General features: G+C 43.5%; 1 protein-coding gene across 2 annotated transcripts in view; it reads left to right on the top strand.

Moving 5' to 3' along the window:
* LOC118792259 (MAM domain-containing glycosylphosphatidylinositol anchor protein 2-like) overlaps positions 1-25,141 on the top strand; it is a 140,925-nt gene that overhangs the window by 45,190 nt on the left and 70,594 nt on the right. For both annotated transcript variants that reach the window (XM_036550065.1, XM_036550064.1), the window contains exons 4-6: positions 15,603-15,799; positions 17,285-17,417; positions 19,777-20,046. In XM_036550065.1, the coding sequence (XP_036405958.1) occupies positions 15,603-15,799; positions 17,285-17,417; positions 19,777-20,046 (600 nt within the window). The remainder of the gene's footprint in view (positions 1-15,602; positions 15,800-17,284; positions 17,418-19,776; positions 20,047-25,141) is intronic.

Raw genomic sequence — 25,141 nt, 5'->3', positions numbered from 1 at the left:
CATGAAAGGCATTAAAAAAAACAACTAAAATAGAATCATACATTTATCAGCTATTACTTAGCCTTTACCAGAATTTTGAACAGATTAGAAGTGCTACATTTTCTGCACATTGACTCTAACTCGTCTAGGACATTTTATCCACAGTCTACTTCTCCCACCTTTGACACATGACTAACACTTGGCCTTGCATTGATGTAGACCTGGTAGTGGCACACATGTTGAAGTTGTGAAGTGTTTACTCTGCTGGTTTTCTCTGTTGACCATGGGCTTGAAAAGCCAGAGAATAACCCTTCTTTCTAGACACATAAAGCAGACTGGCAGGACTAGCAGAAAGGACCAGGGACCCAGCCCAAGGCAACAGAAATGTCAGAGGTCATTTCATTTTAATAAATATGTTTTAACCCTTTCATACGTAAGTTCTAAAATCAACTGTCCCCCAGTGTGACTTATTTTATGTTATGTAGCTCGTGTGTTACGTCTCATAGTTTTCAGCTCTGCATTTGCTTTACTTTATAATGTTAAATCACTGTTTCCTCAAAGATAACATTAGCTAGAATTCTTCCAATCTAGTGTTCTAATCACACCAGTTTGACTGTATGCACAAAAGGGTTAAAGAAGAGAGACTGTTGGGATTTGATGGACTGAGATAGAGTGGTGTCCATGGAAGGTCTCTGGCATCATTTCTTCTGAGTGGCAAAGAGAGGAGAATCCCTGTGCTTTGGATATAGTCAATCTGTGAGTTCTCATTACTATTAGTGTCCATTAACAGAGGCCCGCCTTCCAACATGACTTACCCCACAATAGATTTTACCCATGATCCTTTTACAGAGCTAGATATTTACTGAAGCCATCAGGGATCAGTAGCTTTCTTAATGGTACAGACGGCACTGCTGGGATTTGCGCTCGCTAGCCTCTTGTTGCAAGCTCCCCAGGCGCTGCTCCGCTCCACTGACAGGCGACACCACAGTGTGGGCGGCCAGCGAGGGGAGCCCTGACACTGGCGTGTGCGGAATCGGCCCCCGCTGGGGCTCGGCTCGGAGGCGGGCTCCCACAGATGGGCCCAAACGAGGCGTTAAGCAGATGCTCCGCTTCTGCGGGCACTGCGCATCAATGGCGTTTTCAGCATTCGCATTATCGCAAATTCAATTTCCCTCTGACAGCAGTGGCTTCGTGCCGCCTTACTGCCAGTGGGGTCATTACTGCTGGGGGCTTTGGCTTCAGGGCTGCGAGCTTGTTTTCAAAGGTGATGTTTCATAGTTACGCAACACATGAACTGACAGATTTTGATTGTGTTCCGATCTGTCCTTTTAATGACCTCATTCTGGCAGTATTTAATTTATCTCAAATTAGGGATACTCACTCCCTGGTCTGTATCAATTAGTGTCACCTGCATTTGCCTCATTGTCTGTTAGCTCAAACATGTAAATTTTTGCTTCTGTGAAAATTATTTTGGATCACGATTCCCCATCACTCTTACAAGGACATCCTTTTAGGTGAAGTTCTTCATACAAAAATTTTAATGACATGTTTGCTAAATACATATCAAGATTTTTTGCACTGGTACAGAACATGAAGTTGTCTATGAGATGATCTCATTGGTATGGGTTAGCAGTTAATGTCCGTCAACCTTGATCACAGTTTAAGACATGGGATCGACAGGAAGCAGGCGCTGTAAAATTGAAGTTTTTTATTTCCTCATTGTACACCCACAGTTTATTTTATGTTGACCCTTTGTTATCAGGGCTTACTTACACTGTTAGGAAACAGCTGATGAGTACGCTCCTGATTATTGATTAAACGTGACTTGTTTTTTTTTTTTTTTTTTAGCATTATGTGCTTAGCAGCCATGTGGTCATTGATTAAAGGGAATTAAATTCAATCTTGGAGTGTGAAAATATGTTAAAAAAAATCATTGTTTTAAAAATTTTCTTCCTCCACACTTCTTGTTCAGACTTTTTCAAAATTTTCATGAACTATTGTCAGGTTCTAATTGCATTTCCTACACTCTAACTGTCTCTGTATTAGATATTTAAAAATGATTCAAGATTTAATTAGTAAATAGTGGCTTATTTATTAAAGAATAAATAAAGCCAAAAAAACTGAGAGTCCTGTATCACTGAGTAGCAGACAGAAGACAGAAAATATGACAGAAGATGAGAAGAAGAAATGAGAAAGAAGATAAACAGAGAAAGAACAAAAGAAAAATAGAAATAATGAGAAAAACATTGATTGCATAACTTTTAGAGAGGATGAGAATGATAGGAGAATGAGGTAAGAGAGATGGAAAGCTTGCTGAGAAAGTAAGAAAGAGATAGAGAGTTTGCTGAAAAGGTAAGAAACGGCCAGAGAGCTTGCCGAAGAAAAAGATGGAGAGCGTGCTGAGAAGGTAAGAAAGAGATGGAGAGCCTGTTGAGAAAGTGAGAGACACAGGGAGCTTGCTGAGAAACTAAGAAGGAGACAGAGGTTTTATGAGAAAGTAAGGGAGATGGAAAGCTTGTGAGAAAATAAGGAAGAGATTGAGAGCTTGCTGAGAAAGTAAGGAAGAGACAGAGTTTTTGCTGAGAAAGTAAGAAAGATTGACAGCTCGCTGAGAGAGTAAGACAGTGATGGAGAGCTTGCCCGGGAGCCTCGCTGATCTCTTTCAGGTGGTGCAGTTTGTGGTTGCTCCAATTAAAGACACAACTGAGGGAACATCCACATGTCCTGTTCATTTGGTTTTTAAAGTCTTCATATCAGCAAAATATGAACTCCCCTTAGTCAAATAATCTTCCCCATCCCTCTCTTTTATATGCTTGGGGGTTTTAAAACAGCCAACAAATGGGCATCTCCTCACACAACTTGTGAGATAGAAGAGGCACAGGCCAATGGAGGTAGGCCATTCTGGCAGGTCAGTCGACCCTGACACAGGGAATTTACTTGAACGCATGGGGAGGGACTTTTGTTCCATGTAAACCAATGGGTAGTGGTTATGTAAGCAGATTTAAAAGTTGCACAGTTGGACTTTCTTTCTTCTCTCCCTTGCACTCTTGGACCAATCTGCCAGCACCTCTGGCTTCTTGAATTCAGGGCCTCTCTGAATGGCCACAGGACATCTCCGGTAAGAACCAGGGTCAGACATTCCCATAACACCTGTGTAAATAAAGGCCCACATCTCTGCTTCCAACACAGAGACATAATGGAAGGGGAAGATAACTAAACTAATCCAAATGTGTCAAGATAACTAAATTAACCCAAATGACAACATCTGACAGACAATTGTCAGTCCGTACAGTTGGATGAGTTATTAAATTAATCCAGCCTGGCAATTTTGATAGATCACTTTCAGCACAAGAACTTAACTATCTCTGTCCCTTATGCTTCAGATGAGATATTCCAATGTATCTGGACTCTTAGTCCCAATTTCTGTTGACAACATGTCCATTTCAGTGGAAAAGCTAAGCTAACAAAGACCTTGTAGTCAAGGAAACAGTGAACAGGTCGAGCCAACAGAAAGGGAAAGAAAGAGGAAGCCAAGAGAGAATGAAAGAAAGAGAAAATAGAATACAATATAACAAAATGGAACAGAGGAGAGAATGGACATGGAGCGAGAGAACAGGAGTAAAGAGAAAATGAGAAAAAGAAGAGAGGAACAGAAAAAGAAAGAGGGAGAGTAAGACAGTAAGAGAGCAGAGAGAAGGACAGATTTGGCCTCGTTAGAGATTCCACGGGGCCTGCCAGACGCTGGAAAATAAAAGTGTTGCGTCTGCAGTAGACAATGCTTACGAGGGAGCGCTTCCACGGCTTTGTTTATCGGTGAGATGAATAGGAGGGGATATGGACTTTGGCAGACAACATTGTCCCAGGGAGACGATCAAGAGAGAGTCATTACCACTGACTCCACGACCGGTGGTCTGGTTATTTCCTCATTCCCTGCTCCATTGGGGGGGTGGGGTGGGGGAGGGGGGGGTGGTGAAGGCGGAGAGAGCGAGCTCTCGATTGATCACCTCACTCCATCCCTGACAGCGTGTTCAGGAAAAAGCGACAGGGGCACGCTGACAGAGAAAGAGATGTGCAAGCAGAAAAGAGAAGGAGAAATCCCGGTCCAAGAGGGACGCTCAAATTAAAGCAGCCCTCTGTAGCAGTACAGCAGGAGAGGGTCAAGACTTGAAGCAAAGGGGGGGCTTCCATTTCAGTTCCTTGTCGGGCTTTTCCTTTAATGCTGCTGAGCTGAAAATCTGAGAACACAAACATGAGAAATTACATTGACAAGAACAGGCTTCTCAGTCTGGCCTTGCTGTTGATTTTGCTCAGAGGTGGAGAGGATCAATCTATAATAAGCATTATCCCAAATTGCCCTCTTACAGTTGAACTGTGTGAATGGGTTCCAGAGAAGCTGTAAATTGGAGCGATGTGCTAGCACACTGATGGGCTCTAAAGACTATGTCTGCCACAGATGAAGCTCATACCCCTGTCACTACTACTTCTGCTGGTATTATATCATTAGCACTGATGCTACACACAATATGTGCTCAAAATAGCATCCTTATCTCACAGCTATGGATTTCTTTTCTGTAATATCCGAAAAATCTGCTAGTTTCTTACTCCCAATCTGATACAGCTGTTCCCGCAGGCCTTCTTTCTCTGTAGTCTGGACCACAGCAGTTCTTTTCTTGATTGTCTTCCTGAATTCAAAACCCTGATTTCTACCAACAGAGCAGTGGCAGGAATATCATCCTCTTACCTACAGCCAGCTTATGTAGCTCCTATACCTCTAGATGCCTAGTCATCCTTTCCTGGATCATGCCCCTTCCCATTTCTGGCCCTCAAGTTGTGGATTGAGCTCACCACAATAATCAGAACAGCAGAGTTACTGTCCATTTTCCAGTGCAGACTGAGATGCCTCCTATTTCAACTACATCTCAGCTCACCAGACCCTTGCCCCCCCTCCTTGACCACTGTGGTAAAAACTTATAGTCAAATGAGTTTAATATGTGAGATATAAGCATTAGAGGCAAAGGCCATATTAGTCTTTTGATGTGGCAAATACCTCTGTAGTAATTGACAGTAGTGAAACAAGGCAGTACTTTGTAGCACTATGAAGCTTGTGGCAGTACAAGCTTGGTGGCTGAAAATGGAGGTGGTAGCATATGTTTGTGTGTATTATGCGCAAATATTGCATATTTGTTGATGTATTTGTATGCCGTACTTCCCCAAGCACAGGAAGCAGTGATTCAGTGTTTATATGGCTACATGCCTAATCTATTGAATGCACTTTTTGTAAGTCGCTCTGGATAAGAGCATCTCCTAAATGAACGAATGTAAAAATGTGAATGTACCACTACTCCAGCTAATACTTCTAATGCCACTATTACAGGAATACTAGAATGGCTGCTAAAAATAGAACGATAACGAGAAGCTGTGTTACTTGAAGTGCAAGTATACCAGATGGCATTTAATTTCCATGTGGAACAGTGGTGTCCTGCTGAGGCTGCTGTTGCACAGACAGCCCTTAAAAGCACTCAGCTTGGGAGGAGGGGAGGGGTTTCAGAGGTAAATGTTGAGGTAGTTTTTTGTCGCTTGTCGTAAGAGTGGGGTCAAGACCTCTCCAATCAGGAGAGCTTGCACGAGTGCCGGGGGGTTTCTTGGTCTCAGAATTTCAGCGCTTTTCCGGCAGCTGGCGATCCTTTCCACGGCAATTTGGGGGAAAATCTGAGGACCTGGCAGAGCAAAATCATGATCGATTTCAGCCGTGTGATGAAACGCTGGAGAAGGCTGAGATTGGAGCTCGAGAAAATTCATTACCCTCTCATAATCGGCTAAAAAAGAGGGAAAAGGGACGCCTTTTGGCCTCTTTGGCTCTCTTATCTACAGTGGCTGCAGCTCCAGCCCAAGCGTGAACACACTGAGCTCCCATTGACACCATTCCCAGGCCTGGAAATGCCTTGATAAAGATTAAACTGCTCAATGCAAGCCTCGAGCACTATAGCACGATGTACCTATATGCTGTCATGGTGGACTCTGGGTGTCAGGTACGTTCTGCGGTGTGTGAGTGCCTGTGATAAGAAAAGAGTGGGAGGCACATCACATTACTAAGAGAGTGGGAGAAATTCAACATTATTATACATTATTATTAGTTATATGGCAGATCCCTTTGTCCGGGGGGGAGGGGGGGGGGCATAGCAGATGCATTTATAGTGTCTTTTGTGGATTTCAAAGCTCTTTACAGTGGTGGAGGGCAGGGCGGGTGAGGCTAGAGGGGATGGGCATATAGCACCCGCCTAACTGAGGCACAGAGGCCATTTCTCCCCGAAACACTCACCCCAAATCAGCTAAGGTGGATTGAGAGCGATTCATGTTATCCGCTTGAACCACAGAGTGATTAGATTAGATGCCAGACAGATCCAGCCAGGACGCCAGCCAAACCCCCTGCCCTCTGTGCTTTGAGTGCCACGGGATCTTAAGCAGCCGCAGTGGAGTCAGGGCCTCAGCTGGAGAGCGGAGGGAGGGGAAGCGCGCGAGATCCTGGCCTATAAATATCCCGGTGAGTCATCAGATTTCCCTCTCCGCTTCCACGTCACTGATTGCTGACATCTCAAGCACTCTCCCCTAAGGGCCTTGCGCTCCACATCCGGGGAGAGCCGTGGGTGGTCCAGTGCACGGATGTGTCCCTGGTTGCATAAACATTCTATTTGTATAAATTTTTTAAAATATGTTGGGACACAGTAATGCTTCATTGAGGCCTGACAAAGACTAATGGGAAGGACATATTCAAAAGAGTTTGCATTGAGCAAGCTGATAAAGGCTGATCTTCCCTCTAACATTTGGAGTAGTTTTTAGGGACAGCCATGGATGCTTTCCCAGTGCGGCCCTTGACAAAACTCTTGTTTTAAAGCGCAGTTGCTTAAGGGTTTATGTGTAAAATATTTAATCCTTATGAGCTCCATTAAATACAGGTAGGTAGATGCATCAAATATAATACATTTGGGTGAGATTTTTGATGGACATGCTGTGTAACTACAACACTAAAAATGCATATGTAACATGCAACATGAAAGCTGTGGTATTTGGTCACTCTTTCAATCTCATCCAATAGGAAGGCATGCATAGCTGTTTGTCATATTTGTATCTTTTATTACTGGCATATTTCATAATGAAATGTACTGAACATAAAAGGTCATTCCTCTGAGTTTCTGCAGTGGTTATGCTCCTTCTGGAATCTATTGGCTGAGGCCTGTGTTGCCGCGGCAATGTTCTCCTTGAAATCAGCTTGGAGAGTACCTCCACGGTGGCTGAGTAGGCGTCTCAGTGAAGTCCCATTTGACTGAGGATGCTGTTTGTTCCAAAGAGCCGACCGGAGCTGCTGAGTCTCTGAAGAGATGCTTCTCTCCCCTGTCTCGGCTGCGGGAGCCACTTTGCATGAGCAGCCAAGAGCTATTCTCTGGAAAAAAGGGAAAAATGATCAGTAATTTACCTTGTAATTATGATTTCATATGTATCATCCGATGGGAGCTTGAAATTAATCTCATGTTTAACGCAGTATGCAGTTAGCAAAAAAAAAAAAGAAGTAGGCATTTGAAAAAAACCTTAAGAGAAAGTTCTTGTTTGGAACACACTGTGCCCGTACACATAAGTTGGTAACCCTTCCAGGGGCTGGTTTATAAACACATGGGCCAACAAAGTGCTTTTCCTGGGTTTTGTTGGCTTAAATACACACGGTACCTGCCAGAGAGAGGGAGCTCTCCTTGGCTGAGCTCACCCCATGGAGGGAAGGGGGCAGGAGATGCACTTTGAAATGAGCGCAAGGAGGGACCCAGTTTTTGAGAGGGATGCGGAGGTGCCGCCGGCATGACCGATCGGAGCGCTGCGCGGCGCGGCGGGAGCCTTCCGCTGGCAGAACACCTGAGCGGGTGCGCCAGAACAGCTCCGCTCCATTAGGCTCGTTTCCCCATAATTAGGATTAATCGGAGGAGACAGCTATCCTCCACCTAATTAGCCCCCCGCGCACCTCTGGAGGGGGGCGGCGTGCGCATCGTCGTGTGTTTTCCACCTCATGGGGAGGATGGGAGGGGGGGAATTGAGCAAGAGTGTGGCGCCCACGTCTGGTCTCAGTGTGCAACCCGCCTGAGCCAAATTGCCAGATTTCGCCAACCCCCGTGGCCTCTGTGTGTAATTATGGGGAAATCACCTGCCCCTGTGTGGTCCAGATAAAAGGCACCCTCACGTGGGCAGCCTCAGAGCCTATCACACGTGTAGATGTATCCAAATGACTGCCATGCAGTACATTAAAATGAATAAACGCTGCGCTTTACTTTCCCTCCCCCACCTGCAACACAGATAATGGAGCCAGTTTAATGTGCTGTAGAGGAGGCCTGAAATGAACCAGCCCTCCCTTTATGTACATTTTGGGGGTTTCAAAATGGCTTGCTGTAACAGCGGGTCTTATTACAGATTCACTTTCACTTTCTGTGGTTAAGACTAATCTTTAAGTATTCGGGAGTGCCAATCACCTTAAAAGCAGACTCATTTCTATGACAGAACTTCTGAACAATTTAGGACTAGTGCTTTTCTAGATTGCACAACAGTATGGTCTTGCTTGCAGTTTATGTCTAGCGCTTTTCTAGAATGTGCAATGTGATGGTAATACTTGTCACCTGTGAATATGCAGCCATCTTCCTGCAAATCCTAACCTGATTATAAATTCCAATCTGATTGCATTTACATTTGCTGTCATTAAGCAGACACTCTTATCCCAAGTGACTAACAAAAGTGCATACAAAAAGGTTAGGGTAACAAAAAGTGTACTTATTTCTTAATACCATCCCTAAACAAATGACAAATTCTAGCCTGATTACTCATCAGTATGCAAATATGAATGCCATTTCAAATGCTAAACTCACTACTCGCTACAAATACCAATATCCTTAACAGATCCTAACCTCAGTGCATAGCCTACCGTACAAATCTTATAGTCAGTACACACTGCAAATTCTAACTACTGCTGCACAGTACCCTTGAAGCACTGAAGTGGGTATAACCCTTCAGTGAAAAGTGCATCTCAGCTATAGTCCAGCTCCTGTCTTTATTCAAGCACAGGAGTCAGTCAGCACTCTCAGGCCTGTGATAATGCGCAGTGTTGCATTGTGGGGGATGGAGCTGGAGAAACACCGGCAGCCCTTGTGCTGGAAGATGTATGATAATGACAGATTTGAGATTTAAATTTCAATCTGTCCATTCTTATATTTAGCTGAGCTCCCTCCAGCGTAGACTGCCTTTCTGAGTATTTGCAATCTATAAATAGTCAATACCACAAAAAATAGAGAATTTATGCCTTATATACATAATGTCTTTAATGTTTCAGTTTGTATTTGAGTAAAATAAAATGCTCTACATAGATTTTCATATTGTCTGACAAGGAGATGTTTCTCCGGGGGACTTTATAATGTAGTTTCTGATTCTGCTCTATTCTTGTCACAGCTGTTATATGGTGTGGTGAAATGGAAGGAAATTGAAAAGGCCTGACCAAGAGTCTATATTCATCAGCACCTCCTGTTGTGACTGCATATTTATTTCGAGTGCCGGCGAATAGCCTGCGTCTCCAGCTGAATGGAGCGACAAGGGTTCACAACATCGACCGGGACCAACCCAAGTTTCATTATCCCTCATTACCCGTCCCTCCGAGGTGATCGCCGTCTCCCCGAGCAACTCCAACAGAACATTTGAAGGACGTTTAGACTGGCAGATTTTTTTTTATTCTTGAACAGGCATTCTGGGCCAGGCAGAGTGAATGTAAATGAAGATTTTGGAATATATTTAAGTGTTTCTTTTTCCTTATCAGGGTTGGATCTTTACATACATTACTATTAATGTATTTATTTGACAGGTGCTCTAATCCAGAGCCACTTGAAAAGCAGTCCATGAAATCACTGGAGCAAGAACAACAGTAAGAACATGTGTACTGAGAGGCCAATAACACAGAGGCTGTAGTCTGAGAAAAGATATGACATTTCAGGAAGCCTCCTTCCGGAGGGGGTCACAAGATTATCATTTGGCCTTCTGATACTGTGGTTTCATTTATGCAGAGTGTCTGATTGGTTATTGTCTTCAGTTCTACCTGCGTTTTGGATAGTGTGGAGAGACAGAAAAAGACAAAAATCAAGGCAAGGGTGCTAAGTTAGTTAACTGCATTTAAATTCAGTGCTGCATAAAAATGGCTTCCACATCCACCATTCAGTGCCTGACACTTAAAGCTCCTTCTCCTCATCCATTAGCGGCTGTTGAAATATATGAGGGCAACCTCTCCAAAACGAGTTTGCAAACCTTATCTCCATTCCCACCTCCAGACTTCAGAAAAGTCCGAACAAGACTTTTCTAACATCTGTACTGATTCTCAACATTGTGCCCCTTTCACTAGAAGCTCTTCCCCTGTTGAGTTATTATGGACTTAATCACCATGTTGTCAGGCCCACCTGTGATAAAGAACATACCCTGAATTTGTTCATGTGGGCTAAAAATGGACAACCCCCACATTCAGGGACACTGCATTTAATAGTATAGTTCAGTTCTTTTCAGCCTCACTTTTTCTCTGAATGTGATGTGAAAAAAAAAAATCTCAAATCAAACTCTGTCTTCCCGTGACCTGAAAAAAACAATTGACAAATCAATTTAGTCCATTATGTTGTCTCCACTTGAGAACATTGGGCTCTGTATGTCACACTTACTCCAACAAATGACACTGATTGTAACGCACTTCAGGGCCTAGCTGAAGTGTATGGCTCAACCCTTTCTGGTGCTGGGAATAAATGTGCCTCTATTAAGCCTAGAGGAGCAACTGTTACTAGAGTGTCCCCTTGGTACAATTCATGATTGTGTTAATTAAGAGACACAGGTCAGAAAATTAAACAAAGATGGTGGGAAACTGGCTTCCATGTATACCTTTTAGGATACTGTTATGGTGTTATGGCTTATGCGCCACATGTAAATAAGGGGAAGGAGAATATTTACCAAAAAAAAAAGAATTTATTGAAAAATCAAGAACAAATTCAGGAACCAGCCTTGACAGAGACACAGCAAGGTAAATTACCAGCTCCCAGTAGCTATACATCTGTTTTTGCACTGAGTTAAGGTGAGGCTCATTAACAGACAGCTGTCCTCCCAGGGACATAAGCATACAATTACCATCTCACAGATGAAGTGGATGGAACAGATTTGTTATTGGTAAGAGTGAGGACCGAGCAGAAGATCCTCAATTTAATGTGTACTTTCACACCATTTAAAATACCAATATGTTACCAAAAACAAAACATACCTTTTAAGACAGCACAGTATTTATAGCCAAGTAATTATTTTTTCCAGTTCAGGTGTAGGCTCTTCTTTCATACATACAGAAAGCACTTGTCAGGTTAAAAATGACCTGAACTGGCTCAGGTCCCCCTTTTTGGGGAAATTCATTGAGGAGGAAAATGTAACCCCAAATGGCTTTTGACTACCTGGTAACTGCTTACCTCATCAACATAAAAAACTGCAATAACTAATTCCAGTGCCTACGGCAAAGACAGAGTTGAATTATTTAGCAAAACGCTGAACATAACAGGAGTCAGCTTCTCTGCAGTAGTGCTTGAATTGTAGATAAGTACATTCCCCCTCTTGTGTTTTTCAGAAATATTCCCAAATGGTCTGTTTAAAATTAAGAGATTAAACATCTCGATCAGATGTTTTAACCCAATTCCAAGTCCGTTGGTTTAGATAGGTGCTCTAGCCCTGCAAGTCCTGCAATTATTCAGGTTGTAAATAAACCCTTAAGAGCTGGAGTTACGCTGCCCAGTCTTGAATAAGCGGTCATTTCCCCGCCACTGAAAAAAGCCTAACATAGATCAGTAATTACCAGCCTGTCTCACATCTACCCTTCTTGTCAAAGGTTCTACAGTGGGCTGGTGTCCATACACTAGTGAATTGGAGACAAACAGCCCATATAAACCATTTCAGTGGAGGTCCAGATCTTTGCAAAGTAATGATACTGAGGGTGATTAACTGCTGAATAGTTGCAGTGGTTTCTGTCATTATTTGACTTAATTGAGCTCTGCATTAAACACAATCAGTTTTCTATTCTGCCAAGTAGGCTTGAGAATGCTGCAGGAATCAGATAAAATTACTTTCACCTGGTTTTGTCAGGTTTACCACAGGGTTCACTTCTGAGACCCATCCTTATATATGTATACATTATATGTTATATAGTATATATTATGTATGTATTAATATGCTTTACAACAGGGATTCCTTCTATCATTTTAATAATATTTCTCAAATTCCTTCCAGTCCCACAATCTTTTGGCGTCTTACTAGCTGGAAGTTCAACCACCCATTCAAAGCTTATGAGTCTGGTTTGTGACATGTGCTAAAAGTTAAGAGCAGACCTCACTGGTTCTGTATACACTGTCTCATCACTGCTACTAACATTTAAGGCCCTGCATGGCCCCTCCCCTTCCCACATGGCCCATCCCCTTTTTGTATTTCATATCTCTTACATCATAAAGCTCAGTCTCAGTTCCACTGACAACCCATCTTATCATCTAACCAGGCATTGTTCTTTTGGTGTCATAGTTTTTTCAAGCTGTGCACCATGGCTTTGGAGAGATTTGCCTAAGGACATCAGAGACAGTGAAACTGCTACTAGTTTTGGATGTTTAATGCAAACATTTCTGCTAACATGTTGCTCATATATTTTCTAAATCTCAGTAAGGCTGAGTATGAAGGATTGTGTAGTGGTGATTATTATTGAGTGTATTAATACTATAAATCTGTATTATTGTATCTGTACTATTTGTGAACTGTGCTTTAAAAAATAAGCATTATCATTATTATTTCACTATTTATCTGTATTCTAGGCAGGCTACAGTGACTAAACACCAAGCTGATAAACAGTGATAAAGTATGTATTACATTTACTGGTGTGTAGTCATGATACAAAAACTAGTAAATGTCAGCCCAGTTGTGGGTAAAATGATCAGTTGTAGCTTGTATATCATATTTCCTCATTGAGCATTGAAAGACTAAAACAGAGTTATAGCTCAAGATGGCTCATTAAAATGGGCCATATTCTTTTATGATTCAGTGAGCTGTGATTATGTCAGAAGGCCTGAACATAATAATTGACTCGACAATTTGTCCGTCCAGTTTTTAGCTTATTTACATCTGCTTTTACTTGCGTTAAACAGTCTATTCCAAAAAAATAGTGGGTCCTCCGCTCTCCGATATTCTAGAGACGTGAGCAGACATTCTTTAACGGTGAGCTAAATGGCACCAGAAAGTGTTGTGATGAACACCATTTGTGCAAGCTTAATTTCCAGCTTCCGGAGACTGTATTAAATGTGTTTTGTGAGTGAGGTGATTAACTTGAAATCCTTTTAATTATCTGCAAGTGTGGTTGCTCAGACAGCGCAATGGCAAAGACCGGGCAGAACCTCTGTTAAGCTGTTCCTGAAAATGAACCGGAAAATTAAGAAATCGGGATCCTTCTTTTAAAGCCACTGCCTAGGAAGGCCCGCCAAGCCTAGCTGTAGTTTGCCATTTTTGACTACTTTTTACCACAGCTGGTATGTGGTCAGTGTTCTGAGGCAAAATGGTTGCCATGTGTCTTCCAGACAGATGCTGCACATTGGTGGTGGATTAGGAGAATCCAACCACCCCTCCCCCACAACTGTGAAGGGATTTTTTATTTTTCATCAAATGGATGAAACATCAGTGTGAATGTAATTAATTTGATATTAATATTACTATTTGTAATATTAAGACACTTTGTCTTCTTAAGACACTTAAAAAGACACACAGTGAAAACAGACAAGAGTTGAAAATCGTTATTGTATTCTCTAGTTCTCAGCAGGAAGTGATCCAACCATGGGCATCTCACTTCTATTGTCTATTGTCAATGTGCTTTTAAGGATATTGATAGTGCCCTTAGTCTATGGTTTGGCATACAGAACATTCTACTTCTGTAAAGATATTACACAGCTAGATTTGTGTTGTGACCTGGATGCCAATCTTGTGAGCAGTTCTCCCACCCCATTCCTTAGCACCCTCTCATAACCTTAATTACTGATACTGTGTACCAGATTGAAAGGCTATTTGCTGTGACCTTGGACCCCAATGGGCCAAAAGAGTGACTAATGCTGAAAGAAATGGTCCAGGATCCATTGGTGAATAGAGACTAATGCACTAATGCACTAATGCACTAATTTCACGATTACCACACTAAAATGATCCTGTATTCACCTAGTGTGGGTCATTTTGCTGTCGTTTCAGCAGTGACAGAACCTGGTTCGTTTACTTCACGTGTAGCACTTGTCTCATCTTTTGTTCTAATTAAGCCACTGTCTGTTGCTAAGGCGACACAATAGAGGCACTTGGTACGTGTCTGTTTCTTTTTCTTTTTGCGTGGGTGGGGTCATCACATTGACATCATGTAGGCATCAGTCACACTTGCTGGTTTCCAACACAATGCTAGAATCATACTGGCCTTCATAGATCAGGTTCTGGGTGGGTTTCTACAGTCCTCTTTTTTGTGCTGACTTGCGTCGGCTCCACTCACTAGTTAGCCTGCTTAGAGCAGGTTGTGGGCAGAGTCATTGACCTGCCAAGCTATGTTCACGTCAGTTGGCATCAGTACTGAAAACAGAGATGATAAATATGGAAGGGAGAGACAGGAGAATGGCACCATCCCTGATTGCAGCAAACAGCCAAGGTAGACTAAAGTAAGAGTGAGTAAGATATTTTTGCGTGGGGGAACCTGAGCATTGCATAGCAAACACAGTCTAGCTAATTGTGACAATGTGAGCTGATGGCAGCAGTAGATCAATACAGACTGGTGAAAAAAGCCTTACTGGTCAGCAGATGTCTCCTTGCTTGCCAGTGGGTGCATTTCAATTGGTTGAAATTTTTCACAGACATTCTGGTAGTTGCATTCCTTATTTGCTGTCACTTGTGTCTGAAGCAACAGGTGACAGGTTGTGACAGCATCCTTATTTTTTGCCTCCATGTCACTTATTCCTTTTAGTCTGGCCGCCCTCTTTCCATGTCATCCTAAATAATGAAACCTGGTTCTATATCTGTCAAGTTCTGCATGGGTTTGGTCCTGAGTATTGATTGATTGATTGATAGGTTCATTCATTGATTAGACACTATGCCTTTGAGCTGTGGGTTCAATTCCAAGCTGAGCTGCTGTTCTAGCGCAGTGTTGTCCCAATAAATGTTAGGCCTGAGTAAATGTCTTTGTTTCGAAAGATAAATTGCCAGACAGAAATTACCAGTTCATCTGCTGTCATCAGTAATCTGTAACACAGTATAACAAGACAGTGTGTTAGAAAGTGAAAGGAGCCAAGTCTTCTTTACAAGGCAATACGTTAGTCATTTGCTCATCTGACACTCACACAGGGTGAATTACAATGCTTGCAATGTGACCAGTACAGCTGGAGCTTCACTGCAGTGACTGTTGTGGAATACCTTGCCCAGGGGTAAAACAACATGTCCCGATGGAGGATTTGAACCCGTGACACACAGAGTGCAGTGCCCCAGCCTCCACACCTAATGGCGCCCGTTCTTGACAAGCCCCCCCCGGTGTGTTTTCTCCCCAGACTTGGACGACCCTGTGGTGACCGTGCACCAGAGTATCGGCGAGGCCAAGGAGCAGTTCTACTACGAGCGGACCGTGTTCCTGCGGTGCATGGCCAACTCCAACCCTCCAGTCCGCTACAGCTGGCGGCGCGGGCACGAGGTCCTCTCCCAGGGCTCCGACAAGGGTGTGGAGATCTATGAGCCCTTCTTCACACAGGTAAGCCATGGACTCCTAGCTGCATCTGCCTTGGCTGGCACAGGCTAACCCACCATTATGACAATGTTGGCAACATGAGGTTTAGCGACAGGGGTTCACCAAAAAGCAGTTTCATGCAAATGCAGATTCACAAATTTGGTCAAAATTGAACAGTGAATTTCTTTGGGCTAAGCTCAGTTTAAGTACACACATTTACAGTCTGACCCAAATAGTATTACCAAAGGGATTCACACCTACTGAAAGGGTAAGGCCACAACAGCTATCTGCTAGGCTTACATGGTTACACACAGCAAGCAGACTTGGATGATTTCAACATTTATTTTTCAAGCACGTCTTATCCTTAGATATACCTGGCTGAAATACAATGAAAGTTTGATGCTGTGGCAGCGTGTCCTCTGAGCCATCGATTCATGCGTTCTGTATTTAAAAAACAAAGGCAGGATCCAGGATCACGCGTTTACGGGTGTAAGTAAAGGGAATATTGTGCTAACTGAAGTGCAAAAGGCAGTTAAGGCTGGCAGAAACATCAGCATAAATCCTCCAGCCCTGACAGCAGGTGGGTATAAGCCTGAGCCGTGTGTAACCGGAGCTGCACTGGACAGCTCAGGGCCAGACAGAAGCTGGAGAAGCAGGGGTGTGTGCTTGTGCACGATGGAATCAGCTGAAACAAAGGTGCAGCCTCGTCCTAAAAATGTGTGTCACCAAGATGAATGAAGCTGCACAGTGACATTTTCAAACCCTGGTGAAATGTCATTGTGCTGGTAATTAATGAGGACAGACATTGCACAGACCTTGCGCTCCTCTTTTGATCTTTTAAAGCCTCTGTAGACAGTGGGAAGAAATCAAACAAAAGAGCATTTTTTTCTAATGTACCTTCATTTCTTTTTAAATGCTTTCTCCTTTTTTTGCAAGCCTGTTTTGGAGCCACCGTTGTGCGCAAGGTTGTCTCACCTTGACTGCCTCCGCATCTGCATAGGAGTGCTGAGGCAAGACAGATTCAATCCTCTGATCCACTAGCACACGGCCAATTACCTGTCTTTGTCACACAGTGCACTACAGTAGGTCAGGCTCTCATTGAAGGATAGGCACCACTCCACTGACCTCAGCCAAGGAACTCGCAGATGTCTGACGAATCAGGGGATGCCTGAGAACAGTGAGATGAGAGACCCTGACCAACCTCCACACTCCTGTCCCTGGTAGAATGAGGCCAATTTGTTGCAGTTTTTCCTTTAATTTTCAGCAAATGACATGGTCAGTCTTGAAGTTGGGCCATAGGGTTCTGCCCACATTCAAAGTGAGGACCTCTAACTTGTTGTCACCTGCAGCTAGCAAGTGATTCCCCTAAAAGGATATAGAATGTCTTTATTGCATTCGGAGAGGAACATCCAGAATGTCTTTGAGTTTAACCAGGTGTGTAGTGTGATCTAAATGAGCGGAACACCTCCAATGCAAATGTCGCTCTTTCTGGCATGGCCTCATCTGCAGGGGGAGACTAAAATCCTGAAGCTGAAGAACCTCCGGCCCCAGGATTACGCCAACTACAGCTGCATCGCCTCGGTGCGGAGCGTGTGTGGCATCGAGGACAAGAATGTCCACTTCAGGCTCACCAACAAGACAGGTAACCTGCCCGCAGGTGTGCATTTAAGGCACAGTACAGCAGCAATAGAGCGCAGGTGTTTGGAGTCGTCACCTCATAGCTATGCGGAGTCTTTAGTGCATGGCGGTAACAATTTCTTTAGTCTTCCCTGTTCTTCGGATTTCAAAAGTAATACTTGACTAAAAATACTGATAGAGGCAATGCAGAGAGCTCCATCCAAGGCAATTCGAAAGCGTTTCATCCTTGAAAGCAGAGCTGCAGTCGGAGTAAGATGGACGCTTATCTTTTAAAAAACATACTCAATATTTTTATACAGTCCTTTATTAAATAAAAAACATGAGTCATGTTAATCATTTGAATGCCACCATGCAAATTGCTGGCGCTGTAGCCCTGGCAATGTCCGTCCCTAAATTAAAACATAAAATTGCAGTTTGACTCACGTTAATTATTTTTTTGTGTCTCCATGATAATTGTCACCATGGTGCCTGGCCTGTTTGCGATGCCTCACAGAATCTTAGTGTAGGATGTGGAATGCCCGGTTACTCAGCTTGGTATTAAGACAATTGTAAGACTCAAGAAGTCAGTGTTTCTCAGCTGTATGAAGTGTCCTCCTGATTCCTGCCATGTTCACTGGCATTCAGGCTCTTAGATAAACTGCAAAAATATTTTGCATGCTTGATGCTTTGGTAATCAGTGAGATAAGAGATTTGAGTGTTTTTTCATTAATTATGCACCATGGCTACATTGAGCTCCATATTACATGATGAGTGAGCCCAAATTGATTCTCATAAACTGGTTGGTTGATTATTACAAATTGAGTTTTTAAACAAAGTTAGAGCAGGAAAGATTCTGTCCCAGTATTTCTGATGTATATACAGTATAGTTGACTGTAATATCAGTGTTTCTTCTGAGTGGAGTATATTGAGTACTCAGATACATTCATATTAATATCCTTTTGTTTGGTACATGATTGATATACTGTTAGAGTGTCTGTTAAGCAGAAGTAAAGTGCAGTGTCTGGTGCACTGAAAACAAGACAGTTAAACGAACTGCAGCCTCTGAATCTAATCATTTTCTGTATTATTCAGCACGTGCCACTCCATGCTTAACAAAAAAGTAAAAGATACATTTCTCAATGAATCAGGACATACGGGATATCCTGTCTGTGGTAATGGCCTTCTGGTGCTGGACTTTTCTGGTCTTTCTGGGCTTGTCCTGGAGATTATTTGCCCACACTGAAAGCCAGCCAACCCCTGTGCTCTCCACCAAACAGAACAGCCTTAGAATGCTCCACCCCATCCCTCAGGCCCAATTAGAACTCCAACACTAGCAATTCATAATTCTAAAGAATGATTCAAGAGAATTAATATATGGGGGACCGGATTTTATGTGGCCTTTAGGAAGCTTTCAGAAAGATTAATTTCTTTACTTCCTCAAAGTCCACCTATTATTGGATAATTAGCTCATTAATGAGGTGTCTGCATCCAAAAAATATCTGCTACTTTTCTTGAATGTCGTAATTATGTGTTTATAGAAGTGATTTGTTGACCTCACTTGTACACTCATTGATATCTTCTTTGTTTAATTGGAAATCTCTCCATTTATAGAAAAAATAACTACCATTAAGAAATTCTACTAATCCTAGATAACAGTTTTTGACCAGTGGACAAAGTATCAATAAGCATTTATAAAGCTTGCTATTGGACCTAGCTGCTTGACAAAGAAATAGATCATATGAAAGTTGTAAAGGACAGTGAGGACTTCAGATCTGTAAATGGTTGCAAAGTGTATTTCTATTCAGATTTTGAATCAGTAATGAGGGAGACTTTCACTGACTCAGATACAGATCTCACAGCATTCATCCTGGCTGCTTGCATGAGTTTATGATCATGATTTCCCAAATCTCAAATATTCCCTCATGGTCTTTAAGAAAAAGAGAATATGAAAGGTATGAATTACTGAAGTCACACAGATTGCAGTGTTGTCCCAATTGCTTATCTTCATTCACTTAAAATAAGCTTTACTCCAGTTTCACATCTCTGTAAGTGTTTCTTGAATAAAGGGCTGTGCATATTCCCTGAGATATGGTTAAAAAAATGGAATAGCAAAATTGTGTGGATTTTGTGTGGATTTTTTTTGAATAACGTCCCTCAACTGACTTCATATTTGAGTTTTTTTTCTACTTACTGTTTTTTTTTTGATGGATAAAACTTCACTCCAGAGCAATTTAATGCGCTTGGAGGTATGTTTGAACTGTGACAGACAGGATCCGAGGGATTTTGATGCGTGGAGTGTTAGGTTAAGCTCCTCTGGCCTCAGGCAGGCCTGCTGCTTTGAAGTAAACATGGGCCTGTGTTTTTTTTTTTACTTATTTTTGCAGCGTCGCCTACCATCAAGCTGCTGGTGGAGGACCCCATAGTGGTGAACCCGGGCCAGACGGTGACGCTGGTGTGCATAACGTCTGGCGGCGAGCCCCCGCCCACCCTCACCTGGGTCTCCAGCAATGAGACGCTGCCGGAGAAGAGCGTCCTCAATGGCGGCACCCTCACCCTGCCTGCCGTCACCGCGGAGGATGCCGGCGTCTATAGCTGCTTGGCCAACAACAACGTGGGCAACCCTGCCAAGAAGTCCACCACCATCATTGTCAGAGGTATCGCTGTCTGGCACCTCTATTGGACAAAGAGTAGTATGGTGCAATGTTACCACTCTGTTGTCAAAGGAGCTGCTCTCTGAAACTTCTTATAGACAAAGATTAGTATGCAACACTTTCACCACCATCATCATCAGAGGTAACACTCTCTGGCACCTCTAGTGGACAAAGCGTAATATGCAACACTTCTACCACTGCTGTTGTCAGAGCTGGTGCTGTTAGCACCTCTATTAGACAAAGGTTGTATGTAAGAAGTCCGCCACCATTGTAGAGGGAGTGCTTGCCATTGCTTCTAGCAGACAATGATTAGTGTCCAAGAAGTCCACTGCTATCATCATCAGAAGTAATGCTATCTAGTCCAATATGCAACAATTTTACCACCACTGTTGTCAGAGGTGGTGCTCTCCAGTGCCTCTAGAGGCCCAAAAGCAGTGTGACTTCTGAGGTCAACTCTAAAACCTGAACCCGGTTACCATTGAAAAAGGACCCATGCAAACACAGAGAACACCCGTTTAAGTGTGGTAAGCACCAGTTTACAAACACAGCCCCTAGAAATATAAATTTTATTACTGTAACAAATGTTTATCAATAATAGGGCTTTGAAATAGAGAGAACAGAGTAACCTTCATATTTGCAATGGGTACACATTTATTATTGATCATAACGACGTGGGTGCTGGTGGAGCTGTTTTGTTCTATCGCTGATCTTACGGGCTGTTTGAGGGGGAGAAAAACGCTGTGCCTTTAGTGTCAGCAATAAATGTGCTCCCTTTGCAAACATGAATGCTGCCGTCTGCTTACTGTTTTGAGCACCATCGTGCCTTTCTGAACTTCCCCAAGTTTGTGTTTTGATGTTGTGCATATGAAGGCAACTTTCTGCAACACAACATGAGAAACATGCAATAATTGTTACTACTTAAAATTGTTAGCACTTGTTAATACTGTATTAATACCAAAGAAGCCCTATTAATTATTGTCTAAAGACATAATTTGACCTAATTTTGTTTTGGGAGAGAAGGTGGACCCTACCATTTCATAAAGCAAGGCTACACCTTTGCTAATGCTCCGCAGCCCCCAAAAAACTACAACTTTCTAGTAATCTCCAGGGCACCCACTGACCTCAGAGATTTTTTAAAACTTTTTACTCCCTCTTAATATACAGTTTAATGTATCTGTTTACAGTAGCTGAGGTCACTGTCGAGGAGTGAAGAGCCTTCTCAGGGAAAATGCACTTGCCAGTTTAAACCTCTGGCATAGAATGGAATAGTTGATCATTGGACACCGAGATGCCATTTGCTTTCATTTCAGGTTTGTTCAAAACCCAGGCACCTGAAATTGCACATGCTTCTGGGTAAATTGAATATGCTGAGCTGTATATTAGTAAAGTATTAGTTTTGTCTTTGTGCAAATCAAGCCTCAGAGTGCTGCATTGTCAGCCACTTAGTCTGGTTTGTTTTTTGGTGGGGAACACCTTTATTAAAAAGTAGTAGTCAGAGGACCACATTTTATTTTGTAAGGAGAAGGTTGGTGTGAAAGCCTTAGAATGTGAATTGGCAACAAAAGATATTTAGAGAACAAGAACACAAAACAGAAGGCATTATTACTATTGATTTCTTGAGCTAGCAAACAAGCTAAATGAAAAGAGATGGGCATAGAGACATGAGTGACAATTGAAAACAGGGATTATTTTAAGGTAAATACCTATGTGATAATACAATATTATGGAAGCAATTTGTTCGATGCAGAAATAGATCTTATTAAGCTGATGAGGTTTATTTTAGCTGGAGAAGTGTGCTTTTCTTAAGTCTGACACTGTGCAGACAAACTGAGCTCAAGGAGACAACATAAGTAGAATTACGTGATGTGCAAGCGAGGTGAGTTGGATTCCAGCAGAAACAAGTTTGTTTTGAAGTTGTCATGACACAAAGTCCAGGCCTGTGACAGTGCTGACAACAGACTGTTTGCTCCACCGAGGGAAGCTGGCCTCACTTAGGGAAAATAAATTAACAACTTTGCTGTGTCTATAAACTCCTAAAGCACTGAAAGGGGCAGTGGTTTAGCACAGAAAGAAACAGAGGTGCATCCTGATGTCGTTTTGGTTTTTTCAGCCTTTTGAGACCAGCTCATTTTCACAGTGGAGATTTATTTTCATAAATGGTCTGTTTCCATGCCATCCTGTGGGTCATGGTCTGTTTCCTTGGCGTCCTGCGGGTCATGGTCTGTTTCCTTGGCGTCCTGCGGGTTGGGATTGGCACGGGTGGGGCTGGGTTTATGGGCCCCAGCCCTTGAACAACCCCACCCACCCTGGGGGCCCATCCTGCCAGGGGGCCTGTCTGTTTCCACGGGTCCTCTCCGAGCAGATGGCTGCGCTCTTGGCTGCGCTTCCCCTGGCTCAGTACGGCTCTCGCCTCGGCCGTCCTTCAAGGACACCCACAGGCGCCTGGCGCGGCGAAACCCAACACAGACGAAAAGCACAGAGCTCACTCTCTCCAGATTGGCCAGACGCTCACCGACTCCTGGCTCACTGAGCCCCATGACTCCAGGCCAAGAAACACCTGAGCCAAAACTCCTAAGGGTGGAGGGTGGAGGTTGGCCGAATATTTGTAGCTATTTCTCCTTAAATTTAATTAAGGAATTATGATAACCATTACTTGTCCTCCTCAATATTGCTTTATTTCATTGACCAAAAATATCCAGGCAATGCGAGGAAAAGGTGGTTGAGACACTCTTGGAAAACAGTGGAAAAAATAACATTGGCATTAACATAGTTCATCAAAACAGTTCCATTCCACAGCAAATTAGGTGGACAGGCTGTAGCATTGGCCCCAAAATGTGGCATTTACTTAGATACGTGCTTACATCACACATGAGCCTCCACTAAAGTTGGACTGAGCACCCCTCCGCCGCCTTCAGCCTCAAGTGCTTTTCCTCTAATATGAGGAAAGGAGCTGGGCCACATGTACCAAAGCTTCCGAATCAAACGGCGTAATTAATGTCTTTTGTGACAGCTCCGGTGGGAGCTGCTGAAATCTGGGCCCACGTTTACCGGCTCGTTAATTGAGACACTGGCCACTCGAGCCCCCGGACGGCCACTCGGCGGGCTGCCTCCCGTGACACTCTCTCGCCTATTTATAGCCGGACGGCCCGCTGGGCTCTGGCGGGCTCGCCGCTGCTGATGTTTGGCCCTCCAACAAAAACAAACGCCTCTCTACGCGGCTTGTAAAGAGCCGGCCGCCAGCATGTAAATCAACATGTAAATTGGCTCTTATCAGAGATGTTTTTTTAAATAATTCATGGGCCTGTGCTGCATAAAATTCTCATTAATGAGCGGCAGGGGAGAGTGTTTTTTTTTGGGGGGGGGGGGGGGGTTCTGGATGTAAGTGAGCTGTGCTGCACCAGGCGGGTGTGGACCCCTGCAGGATCGATAGCGGGCAGTGGTCAGGGGTTGAAGGGCCACTCACATGAGACAACCTGCCATCATACGGTCTCCCATTCTCCCATCTCAGCAGCTGGGTGGGACAGCTCAATGGCATGTGCCTATACTTCAGTGCTGGATTTCTAATGTTAAAGCTGCAGGTTCTACCCTTGTCTGAGGTGCTTAACCTCAGTTACAGGAACACATTATTCACATGCATACAGGGATAATGTAATAGTAATGTATCTGTAATCTCTGAGAAGGCATCTGATATGGACATAAATAAATGTATTTTATGGGAACACAGGGAAGTACAGGTGAAAAAATCTTGAAGTTATGAAGAGAAATGTGTGTCGAACACCTTAGGGTCATCAGAAGTGGATTTAGCTATTTTAACTTTCCTTTTACCTTTCCACTAGTTAAAAAAATAAATGGAAATGACTTGCTTGTTTGCAAGTTTCATCACCATGTGCAATATGATTTAACTGAAAGAAAGCAAGGTTTATGATATTGAACCGGCAATTGCATGGAAATGTATTTCGTGTGTTATATATGAGGTGAAACCCAAAGTCCCTAATTCCTCTTGTGAGCACTGTGAGTGAGACAGGCACTGTGTAGCTCGTGGTTACCATGTAGCAGGGGCAGGGGCCTCCACCACTACAATCTCACAGTTCTGTCATGTCAGCGTTCTGAAAATCCGCCAACCCAAGTGCCCATTGGGAGAGCTGCTAGACATTGTGGCCTGTCATGACTCTGGCCCTCTGTTATTTTACTCTGTTCAGCAACCTGTTCTTGTGCAACAAATTCATAAATATCTTAGCGCGGCGCAGCCTAATGGAACCAAACGACTCTGCCTGAACTGCCTGGTGTTGCCCAATCTTCCCTAAATGGCTGCCACTGCTCTCTCACTCAGGCCCTTTGAAGGCACTTCTGTCTTATCTTTTTTACTCCCTCATTGTTCTCCGCCTTTCCTTCCGACACCTCTGTGTATTTTTAGATGAGCTGCCGCCGATATAAATATTAGGATTGGCAGTTCTGAGGGAGTGCGTGTTCGCTGCTCGCGCTGCATAGCTCATAGAGCTGCGTCCTGCGACGGGTATGTGCGAAGAAAAGGGAAGTTACATCCCTCCTCCCACCCCTCCCGCCCCAAAGCGGTGCATTAATAATGCACCCTGACTCTGTGTTCCTCTGTTTACTCTCTCTGCACTTCCCAAAGCTCGCATCGCACGGGCACTTTTGTAACGCATCACAGCTAAACGTCTGCTGGGGGGTGGGGAGGGGGGTGTGACGTTTGGCCACCATCAGCGGGTTGATATTTGCAGCTGCTTTGAGCTTCAGCTCGTTTGAGATCCAGGGGAACAAAACACGCGACAAACGAGATTTGAACGGTCCTGGTGTCACAGGTGCATCTGGCTTTGATATCAGGTGTGTTTAAAAACTGCAGGATTCTTCTGTTCAGCCCATAGACTCTTCCCCATCAGATTTACATGCGGGTAGTACTGTTCCCACTCTAGTTAGCTTTTACAGCTCCTAATAAGCTACTGACCTTTACAAATGTAGGAGCGTCTATTTCTGTGACTGGACTTTTTCACTTCACCGAAGCGGGCAAAATCGCCTAACTTGATGCGGTCTGACTAGAGGCGGACAGCGGTGGCATCCGGTACATTTAGTCAGGGCACAC

The sequence above is a fragment of the Megalops cyprinoides genome, chromosome 17, assembly GCF_013368585.1.
Source record: "Megalops cyprinoides isolate fMegCyp1 chromosome 17, fMegCyp1.pri, whole genome shotgun sequence".
In the NCBI taxonomy this organism is placed as follows: Eukaryota; Metazoa; Chordata; class Actinopteri; order Elopiformes; family Megalopidae; genus Megalops; species Megalops cyprinoides.
This window is presented reverse-complemented; position numbering and strand designations above follow the sequence as displayed.